Genomic DNA, 20227 nt, shown 5'->3' with positions numbered 1-20227 from the left:
GTGAGGAATCTCCCTGTCCTCTCCTCTCTCTGAGTCGACCCGCAATGGGAGAGGGAGCGACCTCCGGTCCCTCTGCTTGGACATCATCTGGAACCGCCGCAGCAGCCTGCGGAGGGGGATGATAGGGAGGGAGAGAAGATCTTAGCTTTAACGTGCAAAATAACATCAGAATCAAAAGTCCCATCCCGAGGCCAACTGACATTAAACGTGGGCCACTCGGAGGAACAAAAGGTTATCCATCGATTCTTCTTGATTTCCACTGATTGGTTGTGGGCTCGGCTCTTGACTTCTTTCCAGTGATCTAAGGTCAGACTCAAAGGGGTAGTTAGTTGTTGTCCCATTTTAGGACTTTCTAGAATTATAAAGAGACAAACAAACAGCAGAGACAATAAAAACAGACAGCCGGCGGCAAGGTATAGCTTAGCGCGACTCTGGAGAAAAAGTGAAAGTATAAAATCAGATGGCGGGGTTGGTGCTCCGCGTCTCAGGGATACGTATCCTTCAGATGTATATTGAGCTCCAAAATACCGGGCACCCCAGACCATTGGGATGCGGTCGCGACCAACACAAATACACAGAATACACACAGAAAAACAATTTACTCAGATGTGCAGCTCGGTCAGGTGACAAGGGGATTCCACGTCCCTTGTCCAGACGTCCGACAAGGGGATTCCACGTCCCTTGCCCGGACGAGATCCACGAATACAAATGAACAAAAAGTTCTACGGATGTGGATCTCACAGACCCTGGGGCGTCCCCCAGGCTGACAGGCAAAGCTCAAAGACCGTCGTCTTGCTCTTGCACTGTCCAAAAGTACAGACGAGATCTCAGGTTCCAAATTCTACAGACGCTGCCTAACAGGATCAGACAAAACAGACAAAAGACAGACAACGCAAGACACAGAGACAACACTGAGGTTGGCCGGCCAACTCACCTCCCCGAAGGGACTGGAGTTGTCCTGGTGGTTCCCTCTGACCGGCTGATCTCGGTGGGACCTCCAATTGTAAGAGTGAGACCACTGAGGACAAGTCAGTCTTCGGGTTGCAACAGCATGAGGTTTATTTGATACACAGGTACCTGTGGGCACAAAGTCTCCTCGGAGGACTTGCGCGCCCCCATGCTGGGTTTTTGCACTTTTATAGAGCAGAAGCAGGGTACAGAAGCAGAAGCGCGGTTATTGGTTAATTCAAAAACACACAGAGTAATTTCAAAAGCACACAGAAATATGGGGTAAGGGTCGGGGCTAAGGGGAAGTGGGATTGCTAAATGGGAGGTGACCTCAGGGACACAGAGGTTTTTCTGATTTCCTGGTATCGAGCCCCGGGGATTGCCAGATGCAGATGGCTTGACCACTACGTCCTGTTTTTCTGATAAGCTAGTTTCTCAATGCTTGACTTCTTGTCAGGCATTCCTATCAGGTGGCCTCATGGCGCCTAGGTTTTTTTCACATGTAGGTGCTGGAAACTAAACCTGGGTCCTCTGCAAGAGCAGCCAGTGCTCTTAATTGCTGAGCCATTTCTCTGGACCCCTATTTGGCTAGATTTTTATTAAATCTGAGGCCCTCAGTTCTCCTCTCTGAAATAGGTATCTGCCACAGTTATTCAGCAAATAGATATGCTAAAATTAGACATGTTCACATATATTTCATTTCCAAACCCAAGCACACATGAGATAGCACTCTCTCCTGCCCTTGTTTTGTCCTTCTGGAAGATGGCTCAGAGTCATCCATGTAGCAGGTCAGATCCCACAGCATCATTCTCTTTCACAGCAGTGCAGTGTTTTATTCACCAGCCCTCTGTTGATGGAAGTGGAGTTTGTTCCAAAGCCTTCGCTACTACAAACAGCACTTCAGGGAACATTCATATACATATGTCTTTACATGTATATACAAGTATATCTGCAGCATAAAGTTCCCAGAAAAGGAATTGCTAGACCAAAAGACTAGATTTTTATTTTGTTATTTGAGAAAGGGCCTAACTTGTAGCCCAGGCTGGCCCTGAACTCATGATCCTTCTGCCTTTAACCTCAAGGATTCAAAGGATTATACTTTTTCTGCTTGTTTTATTCTGTCTCAAGTAGCCCAGGCTGGCCTGGAATGTGCTGTGTAGCTGAGGATGACCTTGAATTCTTATCCTCCTGCATCATCTTTCTAAGTTCTGGGATTACAGATATGTGCCACCACACTTGGGTTAAGGACTATACTTTTAAAAGCATTAATAATATTACCACAATGCCCTCCAAGGCCTGTCTATCCCATTGTGTATACACTCACAATGAATACACTTGCAAACCTATTACAAGTAACCTCCCTAGTCATGGCTATTGGCAAACTTGATTATCTTTTCTGATACAAGCAGGTATAAAAAATGCTAATTGTTAATGAAACAGAGATCTTTTTTAAAGGTTAAAACCTTATTTAATTTTATGTCTTATAGGGTTTATACTGAGTACAATATTGTATAACTGTAATAATTCAACTGTAAACCTAAAAATGTACAGCCAATTTTGTAAGAGATGCATCCTAGCTCAGAAAATTGTTATTGAATATGTAAATTTTGATGCAGTGAAATGCTTCTTCTAAGTATGTGGTTATTAAACTCATACTTTTCTTTTTGTCAGAGTAAAAAGTCTTTGAGTATAAACTAAAAAAAATGCTAATTGTTATTTTAATTCCAATTTTCTTACCTATAAATAGCATGAAACATCTTTTTCATCTGGCCCTTTAAAAGACAAAAGAATCAAAAGAATTAAGGATTTCATCCACCTTTCCTATCAATTTAGGAAGGTAATTCTCAAAATATGGCCCCTGGGCCAACAGTGTCATCATCACCTGACATCACATTGGAAATGTAAATTCAGCCCACCCAGACCCACTGAAGGAGAAACTCTGGAGATAGGACCTGCCACTTGCTGTGTAATCCCCAACTCTGAAGCTCCTGAGTCAATAGGTTTGGAGCAAGGGACCAGGAACAAACATTTGGAAGAAGCTTCCACACTGTGAACCACACTTTTGACAGTTGCTGAACTATCACGCCATTCTTACAGTGATGTTTATTTTTGCAGTGCTGGAGAATCAAACTTAGGGCCTCGTGCATGTTAGGCAAGCATCACTGAGCCACACCTCTAGCCCTTTGTAGCAATGTTACCCTCCAGGCAAGTTTTCTGATTCACTCTTAGCAAAGAAACATTACCACAAAACAACTGGATATATTTAAACTTTGTTTTTGAATCTGAGTTTGCTCATGCCTGTAATCCTAGCATGCAAGAGATGGAGGATTGCTACAAATTAGAGACAGCTTGAGCTACATATTGCATTCTGGTTCAACCTGGGCTAGGAAGGAAGGGTATGAGAAGGGAAAGGGAAGGCAGTTTGTTTTTGTTAGGTGTTAGAGGGGTCTACAGGGCATGTCTAGTTGTGACCTGGAACTGTACCTCTGGGAAAACCTTGCTTTGAGGAAATGTGGAAAGTTGCTCTACTTCAGATGCTTCCAAAAGGCTGAACAGCACCCCATCTGTGCAGGTTGCTTCCTGTATACAGAAAGGGAAAGGAGTCTGGAACCCAGTGGCCCAGAGACAGATGGGAGAGTACCTCAGAAAAATCCTTTCTCATATAGTTCACAGCTGGTAATGTTTTGCTGCTGTTTGTTTGTTTTTGATTTGTGAGACAGTGTAGAAATCACTATATTACACAGACTGGACTTTTACTCCAAGAAATCCTTCTGCTTCAGCACATAATCACACCCCTGAGGTGCTGGGATTACAAAGATGAGGCCTGCCTTTCTTTTGATTTTTCTCTTGTTTTGAGATAAAGTACCTGCTATATTGCCCAGGCTGGCCTGCAAACTCAGGATCCTCCTGCCTCAGCCTCCCAAATGCTGAGATTGCAGGATTAAGTTATGCCCAGCCAAGATCCTTGTTCTCTAGAGAAATGGGTCTCAGCTCTGGTGGTACACCAGGACTACCTCAGGGATCCTCTGAAAGGGCACCTTGCCTAAGTCCCATCCCCAGACATTCTGATGACAACTGGGATATATGAGACCCTGTCTCAAAAAATAAAAAAAGTTTTAAAAAGGAAACAGATGAACAGAGAGAGAATTTTTGTAGGTTCCAAAGATATCATTCCCCATTGCTTGCTGGTTCTGGAAGCTTCTATTCAAACCTTACAGGGTTATCAAACCTCTGTGCCAATGCCAGGTCAGCATCTCCCATTTTCACTGTAAATCTATACTTTTTCATGTTGGTGTGTGTAGTATGTGCCTCTTGCCAGCCTCCCATACTTTCCTTGTTACGTTTTACTCTTAAGTTGGTTCCCTACAGTTCAGGTTTAGGTCTTAGAAGGATGTGCTGAATCCTTTGCCTCTGGATGGCCACCAGCCTCCTCTGCCTTAGCACAACTGAAGAGACATAGCCTGGCTCCAACAGCTTCCCAGAGGATGCCAGCTGAGATCATCCCTCCTGGGCAGACCAGGCCCATTCACAAGGCCCTCTGAGTGTTTCTGAATGAGCCTGCCTCCCTTAGCAACCTGTCTCTATGTGACTAAGAACACTTGACCAAATCCCACAGAGCAGTCGTTTGTCTCTCTGGACTGAAGTTCGTCTTCCCAGAGCTGACAAGAAGATCCTGTAAATAATATCCTCTGGGTTCTTAACTCCATGAATCATTGTATTCATTGGTATACGGCCCAGTTTGTAGCCAAGAAGTTAATCCCAAAGGGATTTACTTTTGCTTGTGTTTACATCTGTGTGGGAACATAGGTGCTCACACGCACCCTGGGAAGATCTCTTTGGATGTCCATGAACACTAATACAAAGGGGCATCTGGAAATTTCTCTCACATATCCAAAAAGCAGTATCTGTCTGCCTGTCTCTTGCCCTTTATCCGCAGCATAGACATGCACATATATCTCTTGTTCTTTCAGTGTATTGGCCCTTAGTAACCCTACAGCTTGCATCTTCTCTAATATTTGTTGCACCTGAAATGATCGAGTGACTTCATCTTTTGCCGACAGGCTGCACATGGGAGTTTGGAGCCATGGTGAACTACATCAAGAAGACATATCCCCAGACCCAGCTGGTCGTCGTGGGCTTCAGCCTGGGTGGTAACATTGTGTGCAAATACTTGGGGGAGACTCAGGCAAACCAGGAAAAGGTCCTGTGCTGTGTCAGCGTGTGCCAGGGGTACAGTGCACTGAGGTAAGCCATCTCCATCACACATACCCTTGTTTCCTCCATCAGTCCTTGATTATGCCTGGGAAGCATAACTGTATTTCAGAATCAGATCTGTAATTGGGTCAGCAAAGTTCCCCCCTAGTAGCAGCTGCTTCCCTGGGGAGTTTCTGTGAGGTGACTCATCTGTTCATGCTTTAGGAATATGGCAGAACTATGGCTTAAGGAGAGAGTACAGGAGACAGGCAGCCAGCATCTGAGAGCTGGGCCTTGTAGTCCTTCCTGCAGGATGGTATCTGGAAGGGAATCTGTGGAAGTCATCTAATCAGTGTCCTCCACTGAAGGATTCACCTCTCAGACATCCCAGACATCCTTCTGGAGGAGCTGATCTACAGAGCAAGGTTGATGTTGCCCCTTAGTCTCTGGCAGCAGATGCTCTATAGGATAAGTCTGTGTTCTGCCTCCCCATCAGTATCACTACTGTCCCAGGTCTCTCAAGTTAACACCACACACACACACACACACATTCAGTCACACACATTCAGTCACACATTTCTCCAGGCTCTTCAGCTGCACTCACAGTTTTTCCCATTCTTACCCTTCCTGATAATGCCTTTTCTCATATTACATTACAGATGCGTATGACTCATTATCAAAGATCTCTCAAGGAGATCCAAATTTGTACAAGAAAGTAAAAATAAAACTTCTTTATTGTTCTAGATTTTTGTTTTCTTCCTGAAGTACTGAGGATCAAACCCAAGGCCTTGTGCATGCTAGGCAAGGCCTCTACTGCTGGGCCACACATCTATCCCCAAACTATCTTTTATACTTTATAAGAGTCTTTCGATTTTGCCTCACCTTTATCTTCCATGCTGCAGTTTAAACCTATCTCATTATTCTCTGATGGACAGAGGCAATCTGTGTTATTTCTAAAGGCACATAGTACTGGAACGTGAAGCCAGCATATCATGCAAAGGGCAGTTGTGGGCCTAGAATTCACCCTCTGCCTATGTGGAATAAAGCTGGCCAAAAAAGAGGCCCCAAATGTACTCAAGAGAAAAATTTAAAACATCACTAATGCAACCTTTGCTGAGTTCTAGGACCAATGATTGGATTCCAGTTTCCTTATCTACAACATGGTTGATAATAATAAATAGCATCTACCATATCATGCCATTATGAGAATCAAATGTGTATGAAGTTCTCAGAGCAGTGCCTGGCCTGTAGCATGTGATTATCAGCTAGTGTCATCATTCCTTTTACTAGAAAATAAAGGAGATGGGCTAGGTCAGTGGATCATAAAGACCAGTCTGATGAACTACTGGCTGTCTCCTTTATTGAGAATCATGGGCAGGGGGACAGGAGGCTGGGAGCTGGTCAGGTGGGTGAGTAGGTATGAGCACTTTCTGAGTAAGCCTGACAACCTGAGTTTGATTCTCAGAACCCACATAAAGGTAGAAAGGGAGAACCAGCTCCACAGAGTTGTCCTCTGACCTCTACGTGCTCGCTGTGGCATGTACATCCCTACACATCATCATCATCATGCACACACACAATAGTAATAAGTTTTAAGAAAAGAATCACTTGAGGGGATTGTGTTAGAGATAAATTCAGCTTTAGGGAGTCCTGCCTCTGGAGATTCTGACTGGTGAAGCCCAGGAATCTGCCTTTTGGACCCATTTCATAGGTGACTTCAGATACTTGGTCATGTTGAGAAGTCATTGGGTTTGGAGACCTGAGTGGTCTCTGTATCTCTGGCATTCTAGGATTATGTTAGACCCTTGTCCTGTGTGGATCCTTCCTGTAGGTAGACACTCTGGGAGTCAGCTGAAAAGGCATATTCCTTTTATCTTGGCTTAAGGAAAAATGTTCAATTTTCACTTCGTGGCTATGCATAACCAGAGCTAGCCAGAGTCCCATCCCACCCAATCACTGGGATTACAAAAAAGGTTATCAAGGAACCAACCTTCCACCAGATCTAAGGGAGCAGGGCCCAGAGGAGCCTAGAGTTGTGGGGTCCTCTCTGCTTTCAACTACAACTGGTTTAATTTTCAGCATCCTGTTATCTATAATGTGTGAATCACTGGATTCCCTTCCTAACCTGAATATAGAGAACTTATGTAAATGCTGCCCTAGTGTTCAGAGAGCTCTAGATTTTCTAAATAGGAAGATTAGGACAAATTTGTCCTCTCCTCCCTCCTCCTCCTTCTCCCCTCCTCCCTTCTACCCATCTTTCAATGCAGAAATCTTAGAACGTTTCTTTGCATTTTACTGCAATAGCGCCATCTGCTGTTGGAAAAGGCACATGATCAGCACAGTTCGCAAACTAAGAATGTAGGAAACTAGAATCTGTGAGGTGCTTTCCTCAGTCTACTCAGCCCCTTCCCCTTCTGAGGCCTCTAAGAGCTTCATACATACTTCCCTTTTGTCACAGCCTCCTACAATAAGCATGAAATGTCCTAAGTTTAATCTCTGGAGCATGATTAATGTTTGGCTGAGATCCTACAGTCCTCCACATGGGAATTGTGACAGGTCAAAGAAACGCCATTGTCTCCCATGTGTTGGTGCTGCTTGGGACTCAGATTCTCTCAGCATTTTAGCCAAGACCAAATGAATGGAAGAAAGTTCCTTACTTTAAGCCTATATAATCTTTTTTTCCTTGCAAACACTTGAGGTAGGGAGGAGCTATTTTATCCTTGGAGTGAAGGCAGCTGTGCAGGTGGAGCCAGAAGGCCTTTCTGCATCTTGACTGGCATCTGATATGTAAAACACGGGACTGGAGAGATAGCTTAGTGGCTAACAGCACTGGTTGCTCATTAGGAGGACCTGGGTTCAGTTTCCAGCATCTACATGGTAGACCCAACAACCATCTATAACTCCAGTTCCAAAAGGATCCAACTCCCTCTTCTGGCCACCAAGGACATTGCATGTACACGCTGGCAAAACTCTCATACATATAAAAATAAATAAATCCAAAATGTACAGCACATTTATACAGTATATGTGTACAGCACATAAATTTAAAATGTACAGCACATTTCTTTTATCTAGCCTAGCAGCTCTCCCAAATGGTCTTTGCATGTTTTTCTTCTGGAGTTTTTGGACATCCTAGGTCTAAAAGTGAACTTATTTTGAGTAACCACACAGTCTCCATCATAGTATCCTGCCTTTTTCATACAGTCTCAGTGATATCCCTGGGGGTCTTCTATTTATTTATTTATTTTTATTTATTTATTTATTTAATTGATTGACTTATTTATGGGAAGTGAGGGTGAGTACCACAGTGCATGTGTGGACAATTTTGGGGAAATCAGTTCTCTCCTACCACCATGTGGCTTCCAGGAATTGAACTCAAGCTGTTAGGCTTGGCAGCTAGTAACTTTATCTACTGAGACGTCTTGCTGGCTCCACCTCTAGAATCTTCTACGCTCTCATGAGGTCAGTTCTCCTTGAGTGCTCTGCCCATTGACATACAGCTGAATAACATCTTTTCTTCTACCCCCTCAGAGTTTCCCATGCACTCTCATGACCCACTTCTGTCCTTATGCCCCTCTGATACTTGAAATTGGTCTATCTTCATAGTCTGGGTTCACACAGTTTCGTGTGAGTGTTCTCACTCCACCACCATTTTCTTTAACCTCCTTCATTGGATCACCAAGATCCCAGGCAGATACTTCCCATCCTTCAGGGATATGTGGTCCATCCAGCCAAAAGTAAGCATGCAGGCCCACTGTTAGCACCATGACTAGTTGGCCACTCACCATATCCACCTGTCTGCAGAATTCTAACCACTATTAACAGAAACAGTGAAAACACCACTAGGGTCCTGAGATGCCCTCTCTCTGACTTCACATGGGGCCATCTGAATACTTCAACTGTGGAAACAGACTCTCTACTTCAGCCTCCTGATTGGGCAGATGAAGAAACTAAGAATTAGAGAGAAGAAGTGGCCTGTGCAGTTTGATGCACTCCCTGTGATGTTGACTATACCACCCTACTGTTCTTTTGACTGTGGCCTGGCCAGTGTAGACCTTCATTCCATCACCAAACCCAAGGCCCAAGCCCATCTTCCACACTAGACAGTCCTGGCTCCTTCCTCCTCTCACTGCACAAAAAAATGCCAAAGCATTGGCACTTGCCATGGACAGGAGCTGGTTGAGTGAAGTTCTTGGTGGACTGCTGTGTAATGGTTCTGGATAACCTGCTTGGTCTCTTACCATCCCTGAGGTGTTGGTAGAGGCTCATGGCACAGCAATCTAACAAGTGAAAAACAACGGACTCTTCTCTATATCTTTGATCTTTTTTTTTTTTATGTGTGTACGTATATTGCCTGCATATAGGTAAGTACACCCATGTCGTGCAATGCCCGCAGAGGTCAGAAGAGGCTGTTGGGATCCCCTGGAACTGGAGTTACGGACAGTTGTTAGCTGTCATGTGGGTGCTGGGATTCGAACCTGTGTCTTCTGCAAGAACAACCAGTGTTCTTAACCGCTGAGCAATCTCTCCAGCCTATATCTTTGATCTTTAACCTTTCAGCAAGGCAAATAATTTTCAGTCACTCATATTCCAAAAGGTGGTTTTCTTTCTTCGTTTCTCACCCTCTTCCTCCTTCATTGTTATAGAAATATTTTAATACATACAAAAAAATTTAAATAAGATCTTGAGCCCAGTTTGGTGGTACAAGTCTGTAATAATGTTATGTTATGTTATGTTATGTTATGTTATGTTATGTTATGTTACATTATATTGCATGCCCTTCACCAGCTTCAACAAGGCTTAACTCAAAGCTATTCTTAAACTCATTCACTCACCACGCCCCAATAAACTGGATTATTTTAAAGCAAATTCCAAGACTAAAAAACTTCAATAGAACCACAAATACTGTTTCTACCCAGTGTTCAGGTCTGTTTGCCCCAGATGGGTTTTAGCCATTGATTTCTTTGAGTCAGGACCCAAACAGTGCTCACACTTTACACTGTTTTGTCTCAGAAACATCTTTTTAATTTTTATTTTGCTTATTATTGTGTATGTATGAGTGTAGACTTGTGTGGTAACATGCATGTGGAGATCAGAGGTCAATTTCCAGAATCAGTTTTTCCTTTCCTTTCCACCCTTTGTTCCAGGGATCAAACTTAGGTCATCAAGTTTGCACAGCTGATGCTTTTACCCTCTGAGCCATCTCGCCAGCCTCTATTTCTTGTTTCCTTTAATCTATAGGTGTCCCCTCTTATTTATGCTCAGTTTGATGGTGATAGAATTAGACCTTTTTAAAATATGTGGTATGGGTGTTTTGTAGTACCTTGACCTTAATTATGTTTTATTAAACCAATGACATTTAGTTCCTTACTTATATATCCAAAGGTGGCAGAAAGACAACCTCTAAATATACTGAGTGAGAAACCAAAGATAATAAGAATCAAAATAAGCCAAGTTAAACATTGGCCCATCATCCTTGTCTTTTCTTCTTTGAGCCCAGGACCCCCGTGAACCACAGAGCCTCTCTCCAAGCAACACCCATGATATTGAACCCAAAAGCCTCTACAGTGCTGACGCATCTTTTTATAGCTTAACATTATAGCCAGGACCATCCTCTCTCCCTTCTCTCTGCAGTCCCTCTTGTTTGAAGTAGTGCTGACAAAAGCAAGCAAGCCCCTCAGTCAGGATCTCAGCCAAGGAAGAAATGAATGAGATCAAGAGAAAACTGGGCTTCTGAGAGACCATGGCTTTCAGAGAAAGGGAAAACAGAAGTCTAAGATCAGAGGAAGGAGGAGCATATTGAGGCAGCAGGTTGTGGCTCACTGATTGAAAAGGAAGACCATTAGGCTGCTGCCTTCCCTTAGCCAGGGTCCCACCTGTGGTGACCTGGCTTGTGTTTATGTGCCTGCAGAGTGTGGGGAGGTCCCGTATGTGCATAAAGATTCCATAGCCTTTTGACCTTGGGGGTGGTCATTGTTATTCTTCACTTAAAGCTTCAACCTGTGCTTTATAAGCACATTACACACCTTTTCACTATTCATTTATTTTTTAACCAATTGGAGCAAACTCTCAGAAGGCCAGGAGGATGTCAGGAGTGCCACCAACTACCCGCTGTTCCTTTCTAGCCCTGGAGGCCTCCAGGGCTCTTCAGAGGGTCTTGCATCTTCTCTCACAGATGTTTGAACACTCCACTTCAAAGCCGTTAGCCAAAGCAGAGGCCTGTAGCCAGAGAGTGCACTCTCCACAAAGTACCTCATGACAATCTTAGAGCCTCTCTTAGTCCCTCACTCTTGCTGTGTTCTTTCAGGGCCCAGGAGACCTTCATGCAGTGGGACCAGTGCCGGCGCTTCTACAACTTCCTCATGGCTGATAACATGAAGAAGATCATCCTGTCCCACAGGTATGTCCCCTTCTGTTCTATCTCAGGAGATGCCGGGTTCTTTCCTAGGCTCATTTAGGACTCACTAAAGTCCAGACTCCTGTTTCTTCAGGAGGGAAAAGAAAACTGGGTGTAAACTCTCTTTTGACTGCATTGGGGACTTGGTCAGAACAAACTCATCCCAGCTGCAAATTCACAAACCACTTTTTGCCTTGGTAACTCCCAGTAAGGTGAGACATTTAGAGCAATTAGGGTATTCCTGAGGTGGCTTGTCATTGTTGAGGTGACCCTCCCAGGATGTTTCTGTGCAAGACTTTAGGACTGGGCCCCTCAGTGTTCAGCCACAGGGCAGAAGGTTCAGAGTGGAGCATTGGTACCTGCCTGCTGGAGGCTCAGCCTCTGCATGTTTACATCACTGATCCTGCTCAGAGTCCTTCATAGTTCAGATGGTGCCCAGGGAACAGGAGTCTGCATGGATACCAACAATGATTTTATTATAATTATTCTTACCACTGTTTTTTCTCTCTCCTCCCTGGTGCTTCCCTTCCCTTCTAGCTACACTGGGCCATTTAAAGAGCACCTGTGCCCTTTGAATTCTCTACCCCACTTACTCCCCTTTCCAGCATCTGCTCACTGGGCCCAGCCCATTCCTTAAGGCCTAGCTCAGGTTTCCTCTCCTCCACCAGGCTCGTAAAGGAAAAGAGGATCTGCCAAAGGGGACAGCATCAACAGGAGTGTAAACACTAGTCCCTAGCATTTGGTCTGCTGCCCATCACTCTCCAAAGGGCTCTTCCTGGGCCCTTCTCCCTGTGTTGAAGGTTCTACACTACTTGACTATCTTGAAACCCAATATTCAGTTTGTCTTAGTGCCCCTGAAAAGGAAAACAAGGTCTTGATGTTCATCTTCCTGCAGCCATTCAGAAGTCACTAGCACACATCTTGGACATTCTGAAGGCTCAAGGGAGCCAGGCATGGTAGCACATGCTTATAGTCCTAGAACTTGAAGAGATGGGGACAGGAGGATCATGAGTTCAAGGTTAGCCTTGGCTACACAAGGAATTTGAAGTTTGCTCGGGCTTACATGAGATCCTATGTCAAAAATAAGAATAAGAGCTGACTGTATAGCTCACAGCAGAATGCTTGCCTAGCATTCAAGACCCTAGTTTCAGTTTGTAATACCTCAGGAAAACAAAAACCCAAATACATTAGAAAGTGAAGGGTTGTATGTTAAATTTACCATATTGCTCAGTTGCATAGCAACAGGACACTCCTGGCCTGCCTGTGTGCAGGGAAGCAGGCTCCACTGTGGTGACTTCTCCTCTACATTGCTGTTTGCTTTTGTGTCTTGTTCCAGACAAGCTCTTTTTGGAGACCATGTTAAGAAACCCCAGAGCCTGGAGGATACGGACTTGAGCCGGCTCTACACAGCAACATCTCTGATGCAGATTGATGACAACGTGATGAGGTGGGTTCCCAAGGGATGCTGTGGGCCAGGTGCCAGGCTGGAGGCTGCCAGTCAGCTCTGTCCAGCACTACCACTTTGCCATAGTGGCTTCTTTTCCTTTGAATAAGTGTCTGATGTTTAAAAGAAGATTTCACAAACATACAAAAATTCTAATCTCCTGGAAAATGGGTAGAGACTATGCCCATTCATCCCACGTGACACAGGCAGCTTGCACTGGGGAGTGAAGTGTGCCTACCCTAGTTGTCCCTCTCCATACACTACTACCTGTCCCACCTCAGCACCGGACAAGATCAGTACCACCCAGATCTGCCCTTGCGGTGGAGGAAAGGAAGTACTTCTTATACCATAATTATTCATAAGGCTAAGTCTCTACCAAAGTTAGAAAACAAAAGATGAGCCAGATACCTGTGTGGTTCAAACAAAACACACACAACCACTATCCATGGGGTACCTAAAATGCTTCTCCAAGTGCAAGATACAACCCCGTCCATTTCTCTGGTTTATTCTTTCCCTGCCTGAACTGCTGTGTTTATGGCCCAACAGTGTCAGTTTATAATCATTTGACACTTTAGATGTGGCCTAAAGCCAGCAGATGTTCCCTCAATAGGTCGTCAATGACCTGAGAGCTTGAGATCTAACTTTTCTTCTTCGTGAGACTTTAGTAACATTTTTGTACCAGATAAACTTGAACGTACCTGTTAGCAGTTTCTCAAAGCAAATAAAAATTGGAATTGATAGTATGCTTAAAAGATGAAAATAGCCGGGCGTGGTGGCGCACGCCTTTAATCCCAGCACTTGGAAGGCAGAGGCAGGCAGATCTCTGTGAGTTCGAGCAGCCTGGTCTATGTAGCAAGTTCCAGGTCAGCTGGGGCTACAGGGCAACACTGTCTCAAAAAAGATAAAAAACAAAAAATAAAAAGATGAAAATGGAGGCTGGAGAGATGGCTCAGCTGTTAAGAGCACTGCCTGCTCTTGCAGAGGACCCAGTTCTGTCCCCAGCACCCACATGGAGGCTAACAACTACCTGTAACTCCATTTCCAGGCAATCCAGTACCCACAGGCATTACATGTATGGGTGCATTTGCATACATGCAGACAAAACACTCAAACACCTAAAATAAAAATAAATCAAAAAAGAATTTTTAAAATGAAAATGTATAACACCCATTCCTTTTATGATATAGTATGTGACTTACTGTGGTACTTAATTTTTAAAAATTAGTTTTATTTAAATTTGTTTCGCATTCTTCTTCTAAACTTAAGCCCCCAAAAGAATGTCCCTCAACTTGTGTAAAGTTCTTCCTCATTAATAGTATTGGGTAATAGCAGCTTTGTAATGACACTCAGTTTTGGGCAGCCTCCTCATAAATCAGTCACCAGCAGTGCTGGAGGAATGAAATGTTTTGGGAAACCACAGAAGACTGAATTCACAAGGACAGAGGCCCTGATCATGATCTCTGCACACAGCCTCCTCCTACAAGGGGTCCCTAGTGGTCTGGCTTGAGCTTTCTGGGTCATTTCCAGACAGATACCTAAGAAGGCTAGAGGTAGAAGAGATCCACAGCTCTGGGGGAGGCAAGACATCTTGGAGACCTGAGTCAAAGCAGAAAAGATCCACCTTCAGAAACTAGAGGCCCTACCCTGAGTCAGGATGAAATAAAGTGTTCAAAGGTCCTCTGGCATAGAGTAGAATTCCAGCGTCAGAACTCCAGGCTGAACTTGCCAGGCCTCTGAGAACCCAGGGCTGAGCAGAACTGCTGGATATTTTGGATAGAGCACTAAAGGTTTTATTAAATGACAGTTTATCTGTGATAAAACAGCTCCTTGAGTGAGTAGAAATAGTGACTTCAAACCCCTGTCTGTATCTTACTTTCCAATATATATTTCATTTCAAATTACAATGATCAGGAATAACTCTTGAAAGATTTATCACATGCCTTTGCATTTGAGTTTCTCTGTCAAGAGTGATAATACGGTTTTAAGGTGACTCAAAAGGTATAATGGCCACTGGTAATTACCTCAGATGACACTGACTTGGAGATTTCTCTAGGCTAGTGACTATGTGGGTAAGTGCTTCCATATATCATAAACCTCACAGCACATCGAGGAAGGTCCTGCCTTTGATCCTCTTTACAGAGGAACAGCCAAAGCTCAGGGAACTTGAGCCATTTGCCTGAGATCACCCAACCAGAAAGTGGCCGAATCTGGGTTAAAATCCAGATGCCTAGGAATGCTCTTGACCCCACACTCTGCCACCGGCATTTATCTTAATGCAAGAGCCAGAGCAATAGTGCAGTCACCACCTGTGCACATTCTATCATAGCAGTGCGTTAGTGTAGAAATGAGAGAATAATTAGCTCAATTTACAACAAATATTATTTTACCTTTGTGTGTATGTGTGTGTGTTCCAGGAAGTTCCATGGCTATAACTCCCTGAAGGAGTATTATGAGGAAGAAAGTTGCATGAGGTACCTGCACAGGGTAAGTGGCAGCACCGTCTCAGAATTAGTGTCATTCCAGCCAGTCTTGCCCACAGTACAACAGATGTCCTTTCTAAATTTGCTGGCAGAAGGAAAGCCAGAATCTGGCTGGAATCACTCTAGATTTTTACCTGGACTTTTTATTGAACCAAACTGTCTCTTGATGACTGTTGTACCTTAATCCCAGAGCTGCCACCCAGGTGAAGCTGCTCCCAAGGCTATGAAGTTGCTTGCAACATCTAATTTTTTTCTTAGACTTCCTTTGTCAGTGTAATACTGCCTGGTTTCCACCATGGTTTTTCATGGGAGATCCATCTAGGTTTCTTTTCCACACTGGATCCTTTTTTGAAGTTATTATTTATCTTATTAGCATGGTATATAGCACTAAACTCCAGATTTCTGCCATGATCTGCCAAGCACAGAGCAAATTGGGTAGAATTCCATATCAGAGTGATGAGGAACACACCTGGTGAAAAGTAGACTGGTAGCCAGGCATGGTGGCACACACCTTTAATCCCAGCACTATGTGTGAGATTAAGGCCAGCCTGAGCTACATAGTGAGTTCCAGGTGAGCTGGGACTACAGAAGAATCATGTCTCAGAAAGAAAAGAAAAGATAGGATGGAAGGAAGGTAGACTGGTGCCATACATTAGTGGCACATACCTGTAATAGCAGGACTCAGAATACTGAGGTAGGAGGATTGCTGTGAGTTTGAGGCCAGGTTGGGGTGCATAGCAAGTACCCAGCCAGGCAGGACTATGTAGATTATGACTCAAAAAAAAAAAAGACCAAGAAGATGGCTTAGCAGGTGAATGCACCTACTACCAGCCTGATGTCCTGAGTTCAATCCCTGGAACCCACATGTTGTAGAAGGAGAGAACTGACCTTTCAGGTGACAACATAAATGCTATAGCATTGTGCCCACCCCTCCACCCCCGCCTCATACATACACACAGAAACACACACAGAATTTTTTTTAGAAAAGAAAAGTTATTGGGTGTGGTGGTGCACACCTTTACTTTCAGCACTTGGGAGGCAGAGGCAGGTGGATATCTGAAATCAAGTCCAGTCTACATAGGGATTTCCAGACTGGCCAGGGCTACATAGTGAGACCTTGTCAAAAAAAAAAAAAAAAAAAAAAAAAAAGAGAAAGGTAGACTGGTTTCTGGTTTGCCTTTGTGTTCTTTTAGCAGCTGTAGTAAACTTGTGTGTACTAAATTTGTGGCCAGCACAGTTCCCTTTTTTTTTTAACCTGACCCACCATCAAGCCAGCCTCTCTCATTCTGCCATTGTATGGTTGCTCTTTTTATTCAAACATAGAACTACGCATTTAACCCCCTCAATGTCTATCTGTTGGATTGGCCCACTATTCCCCAGCTAGCACAGATAATTGTGAATTACAGCTCTGTGGCTGTCTTAGCAGTGAGTCCTCCCAGGTCAGTGCCATCATCCTAGCTTTGGGCATCTTCATTTAAGCCATTATGGAAATGTGAGCTGTGTAGAGCCAGAAAACTGGAGAACATACCTATTCACTACCACAGGATGGTAATTCAGGGTGGTCTGAGTGCCCCATCTGTACCTTCTCCACCCAAAACCAAAAGGATGCTTTTTGCTAAAGTGAATATTGAACATAACCTTGCCAAGAGCCCCCTGATATACACCAGCCCACTCCTCTTTGTTTGGTTTTATTGTTGGGAGGTATTGAACCTAGGGTCTTACATCTGCTAGCCAAGTGTTTTACTACTGAGCTACATCTCTAACCCTTGGGTCTTTGAGATTGGGTCTTGCTATATATCCCTGGCTGTCCTTAAACTCACAGTCCTTTTGCCTCCACCTCCCAAGAGCTAGAAGTATAAGTATACACACCTGACTCCCACTCCTGTTTTCATCGTTCAGATTCTTCTAGAAGGTCTCTTTGGAATGGAGTCCACTTTCTTCTCTAGAGTATAAGCTGAAAGAATGTGTACATAGTTTTTTTTTCTTTTTATGGAATTTTTGTGTATTTCATACAGAATATATCAAACAATCATCTTTAAACCCCACGCACCCTCCCATGGCACCCCCCACTGGAACCCATATACTCTGTTATCCATGTTAAGATCCACTGTGTCACCAGTCATTCCCCAGTGCAAGTCCATCCACTGAGGTCTAGTCAGCCTACCTAGAGTCCTTTGTTTTAGGAAGATCAGTTCTTCCTCACCTAGCAGTAATCAGTTGCCAATATTTCTTCAGCTAAGATTGGGGTCTGCTGTTCATTTTCCCAGTTCTATGCTAGGTTTTTGTCTGCCTGAGTTTGTATGGTACTTGTGCGTGCTGGCATCATTGCCATAGAATTATATGAGCAGGGTCCTAGGAGCTTGTAGGACTCTGTTCCATATAGTCATGCACCTCCTCCCTGGCTCTTACAATCTGTCTGCCCCCTCTTCCACAATGGTCCCTGAGCCCTAGGTGGGTGAAGTTTAATGTAGGAGTCCTGTCCAAGGACCAGCATTCTGCAGACTCTTAATCCTCTATGTTCTGGCTACTTGTGACCTCCTGTGTTCTTGGGCCTCTGTTGCATGAGGGAGCTTCATTAATAAGAATTGAGAGATTCATCGATGTCTTTTTCTTTACCCCTGTTCTATGTTCCTTGTGCCTTAGGTATAGAGGTTGCATTGTAGTTGCGTCACTCTTCTGAGAGGTGTGGCCAATCTGAAACACTGAAGATAATTAGGAACCCATTGACTATGTGCCATTTCTCACTGCCAATCTCCCTCAGAGCACTTGGGTCTCCTCGGACACTGGGAACTTTGCTCCTGTACATAACTGCTACCAGATGATGATCACAGTAGCACTTGTCACTTATCACTGCCAGTGAAAATCAGGCATCCCTAATGCTCCCATTCATCAGGCTGAGCCATGACCATGTTCCCTTGCCTCAAAGGCATGTCTGATAGGCAGTGGATAGTTTTAACTCTGCTTTACTGTCTTGCTGCAGATATATGTGCCTCTCATGCTTGTTAACGCAGCTGATGACCCCTTGGTGCATGAAAGTCTTCTAACCATTCCCAAGTCTCTCTCAGGTGAGTGTTTCTTCCCACTGTGCCCCCAGACTGCCACAGTAAATTGTCACCTTCACTGTGCTGTTAGCTCCTGATGACCAGCCTCTTGGATGGGGGGTAGCTTGTGGCAGAGTGACAGTCCTGGACTGCAGAAGGCCCTGGGCAGAACCTTCCAGTTTCCATCCTGGTGCAAGAGACAGGATTGTCCTTGATAAGAGGGTATTCTGGAACAGTATTGTCTCAGAGTTGTGGTCCTATTAAATAGAAAAGTTTGACTCAAAGAGATATTTTAGACTTAAAGTTTGTCATGAAAAGCAAAAAAAAAAAAAAAAAAACTAAATCTTCTGCTTTTGATAACAGCTTCTCCCTGCCTTGTGGAAAAAAATATAAACTCCCACAATACCAGGGAATGGTGTTTCTATTAGGAAGCATGAAGGAAATGTTTCCTCTGTGTTGACCCTCCTCTTTGTAGGCTGGACACTGGTTCAAGTCCATCTGCTGGGGTCTCCATGAACTCCTTGATCAAGAGGACAGGTGACTCACCACGATTACAGGACATTTTGAGAGATGCTCACAGTCCCCTGGAACTTAGTTGACTTATGAGGGAAAAAAAAAAAAAAAAAAAAAAAAAAAAAAAGCTAGATCTGCTGCTTTTGATAACAGCTTCTCCATGCCTTGAGGATAAAAATATAAGCTGCCAAAATGCCAGGGAATGTTGCTCATGTAAACAAGGCATAGATACATTCCATGCTGGGGACAGACGTACAGAGAGAGGGAACAGGAGGAAAGACTGGGAACTCCACAGTTACTTTGCATTGTAATCTCAGATTCCTAGAACATCATCTCCTTTTCAGTCTTCTATGATTATGTTTCTTCTTGCAAATATCGTAGTAGCCAAAAGGAAGAGCTAACCCTAACCCTCAGCTGCAAGGAGATAGCAGAGAGAGGGACTCGAGCCTACCAGAACTTTACTACTGTGCTCAGATTGAAGGCTTCATATGCGGGAGGCATGTTACATGATGGAAGCTATCTCCCATCAACCCCCAGCCAGCCACAAGCTCCCTGAACACATGGCAGCCCACTCAGCCACGTGCACAACCACAGGAGTAAGCAACAGCACTTATTTCCTCCTGGGCCTCTAACATTCACAGGGCTAGTGTCCCACAGAAATGCAAAAAAATAGCAACTGGAAAGGAAAAATAGAGTGAGACAGGAAAAGAGCCCTGTAGAGCCAGTAAGGGAGCCCTATCAGTTATTCCTGCAGGGAAGGCATACACCCTGTTGAACTTGGCTATCCCTCTTACACACGTCTTCAGTAGCCCTTCGAACCAATCCAAGCATGGACTAATAAAATCAAGCTTCAGCTCTCAGCATAGCCATTTAGCATGCAGCATTGAGAGCATGCTTTAGCACAACTTGCAGCTCAAGCCTCAGACGAGAAGATTGATGCTTGGCATGAAAAATCATCGACTGCATTGAATTCTTGTTGTGTAGTAAGTAGCACTGTAAGTGCTCTGATCCTCTCTCAGAGCCTACCCACCCTCAGGTTATCTAATCAGAATCTGCATTTTAATGAGATATCCAGAGTAATCGAGATGCAAAAAATTGGGAAACATAGCCAATAACCTGGAAAGCTTTAGCATTACCAGTATGTGGGTTCTTGTCCCTCACACTCCCCTTTTTTCTTACCCTCAAGATTATAACTTCATCAGTCTGAGGG

At 44.1% G+C, this 20227-nt stretch overlaps 1 protein-coding gene across 2 annotated transcripts in view; it reads left to right on the top strand.

The window, feature by feature from the left end:
* The window catches only part of Abhd2 (abhydrolase domain containing 2), a 115320-nt gene that overhangs the window by 88713 nt on the left and 6380 nt on the right, over positions 1-20227 (top strand). For both annotated transcript variants that reach the window (XM_008852837.3, XM_008852836.3), the window contains 5 exons: positions 5010-5193; positions 11450-11542; positions 12876-12986; positions 15398-15467; positions 18444-18528. In XM_008852837.3, coding sequence (XP_008851059.1) covers positions 5010-5193; positions 11450-11542; positions 12876-12986; positions 15398-15467; positions 18444-18528 — 543 coding nt within the window. The remainder of the gene's footprint in view (positions 1-5009; positions 5194-11449; positions 11543-12875; positions 12987-15397; positions 15468-18443; positions 18529-20227) is intronic.

This window comes from Nannospalax galili, unplaced genomic scaffold (assembly GCF_000622305.1).
Source record: "Nannospalax galili isolate Female #2095 unplaced genomic scaffold, S.galili_v1.0 scaffold185, whole genome shotgun sequence".
NCBI lineage: Eukaryota > Metazoa > Chordata > Mammalia > Rodentia > Spalacidae > Nannospalax > Nannospalax galili.
The sequence above is the reverse complement of the archived record's forward strand: the minus strand, read 5'-3'. Positions and strand labels throughout refer to the sequence as shown.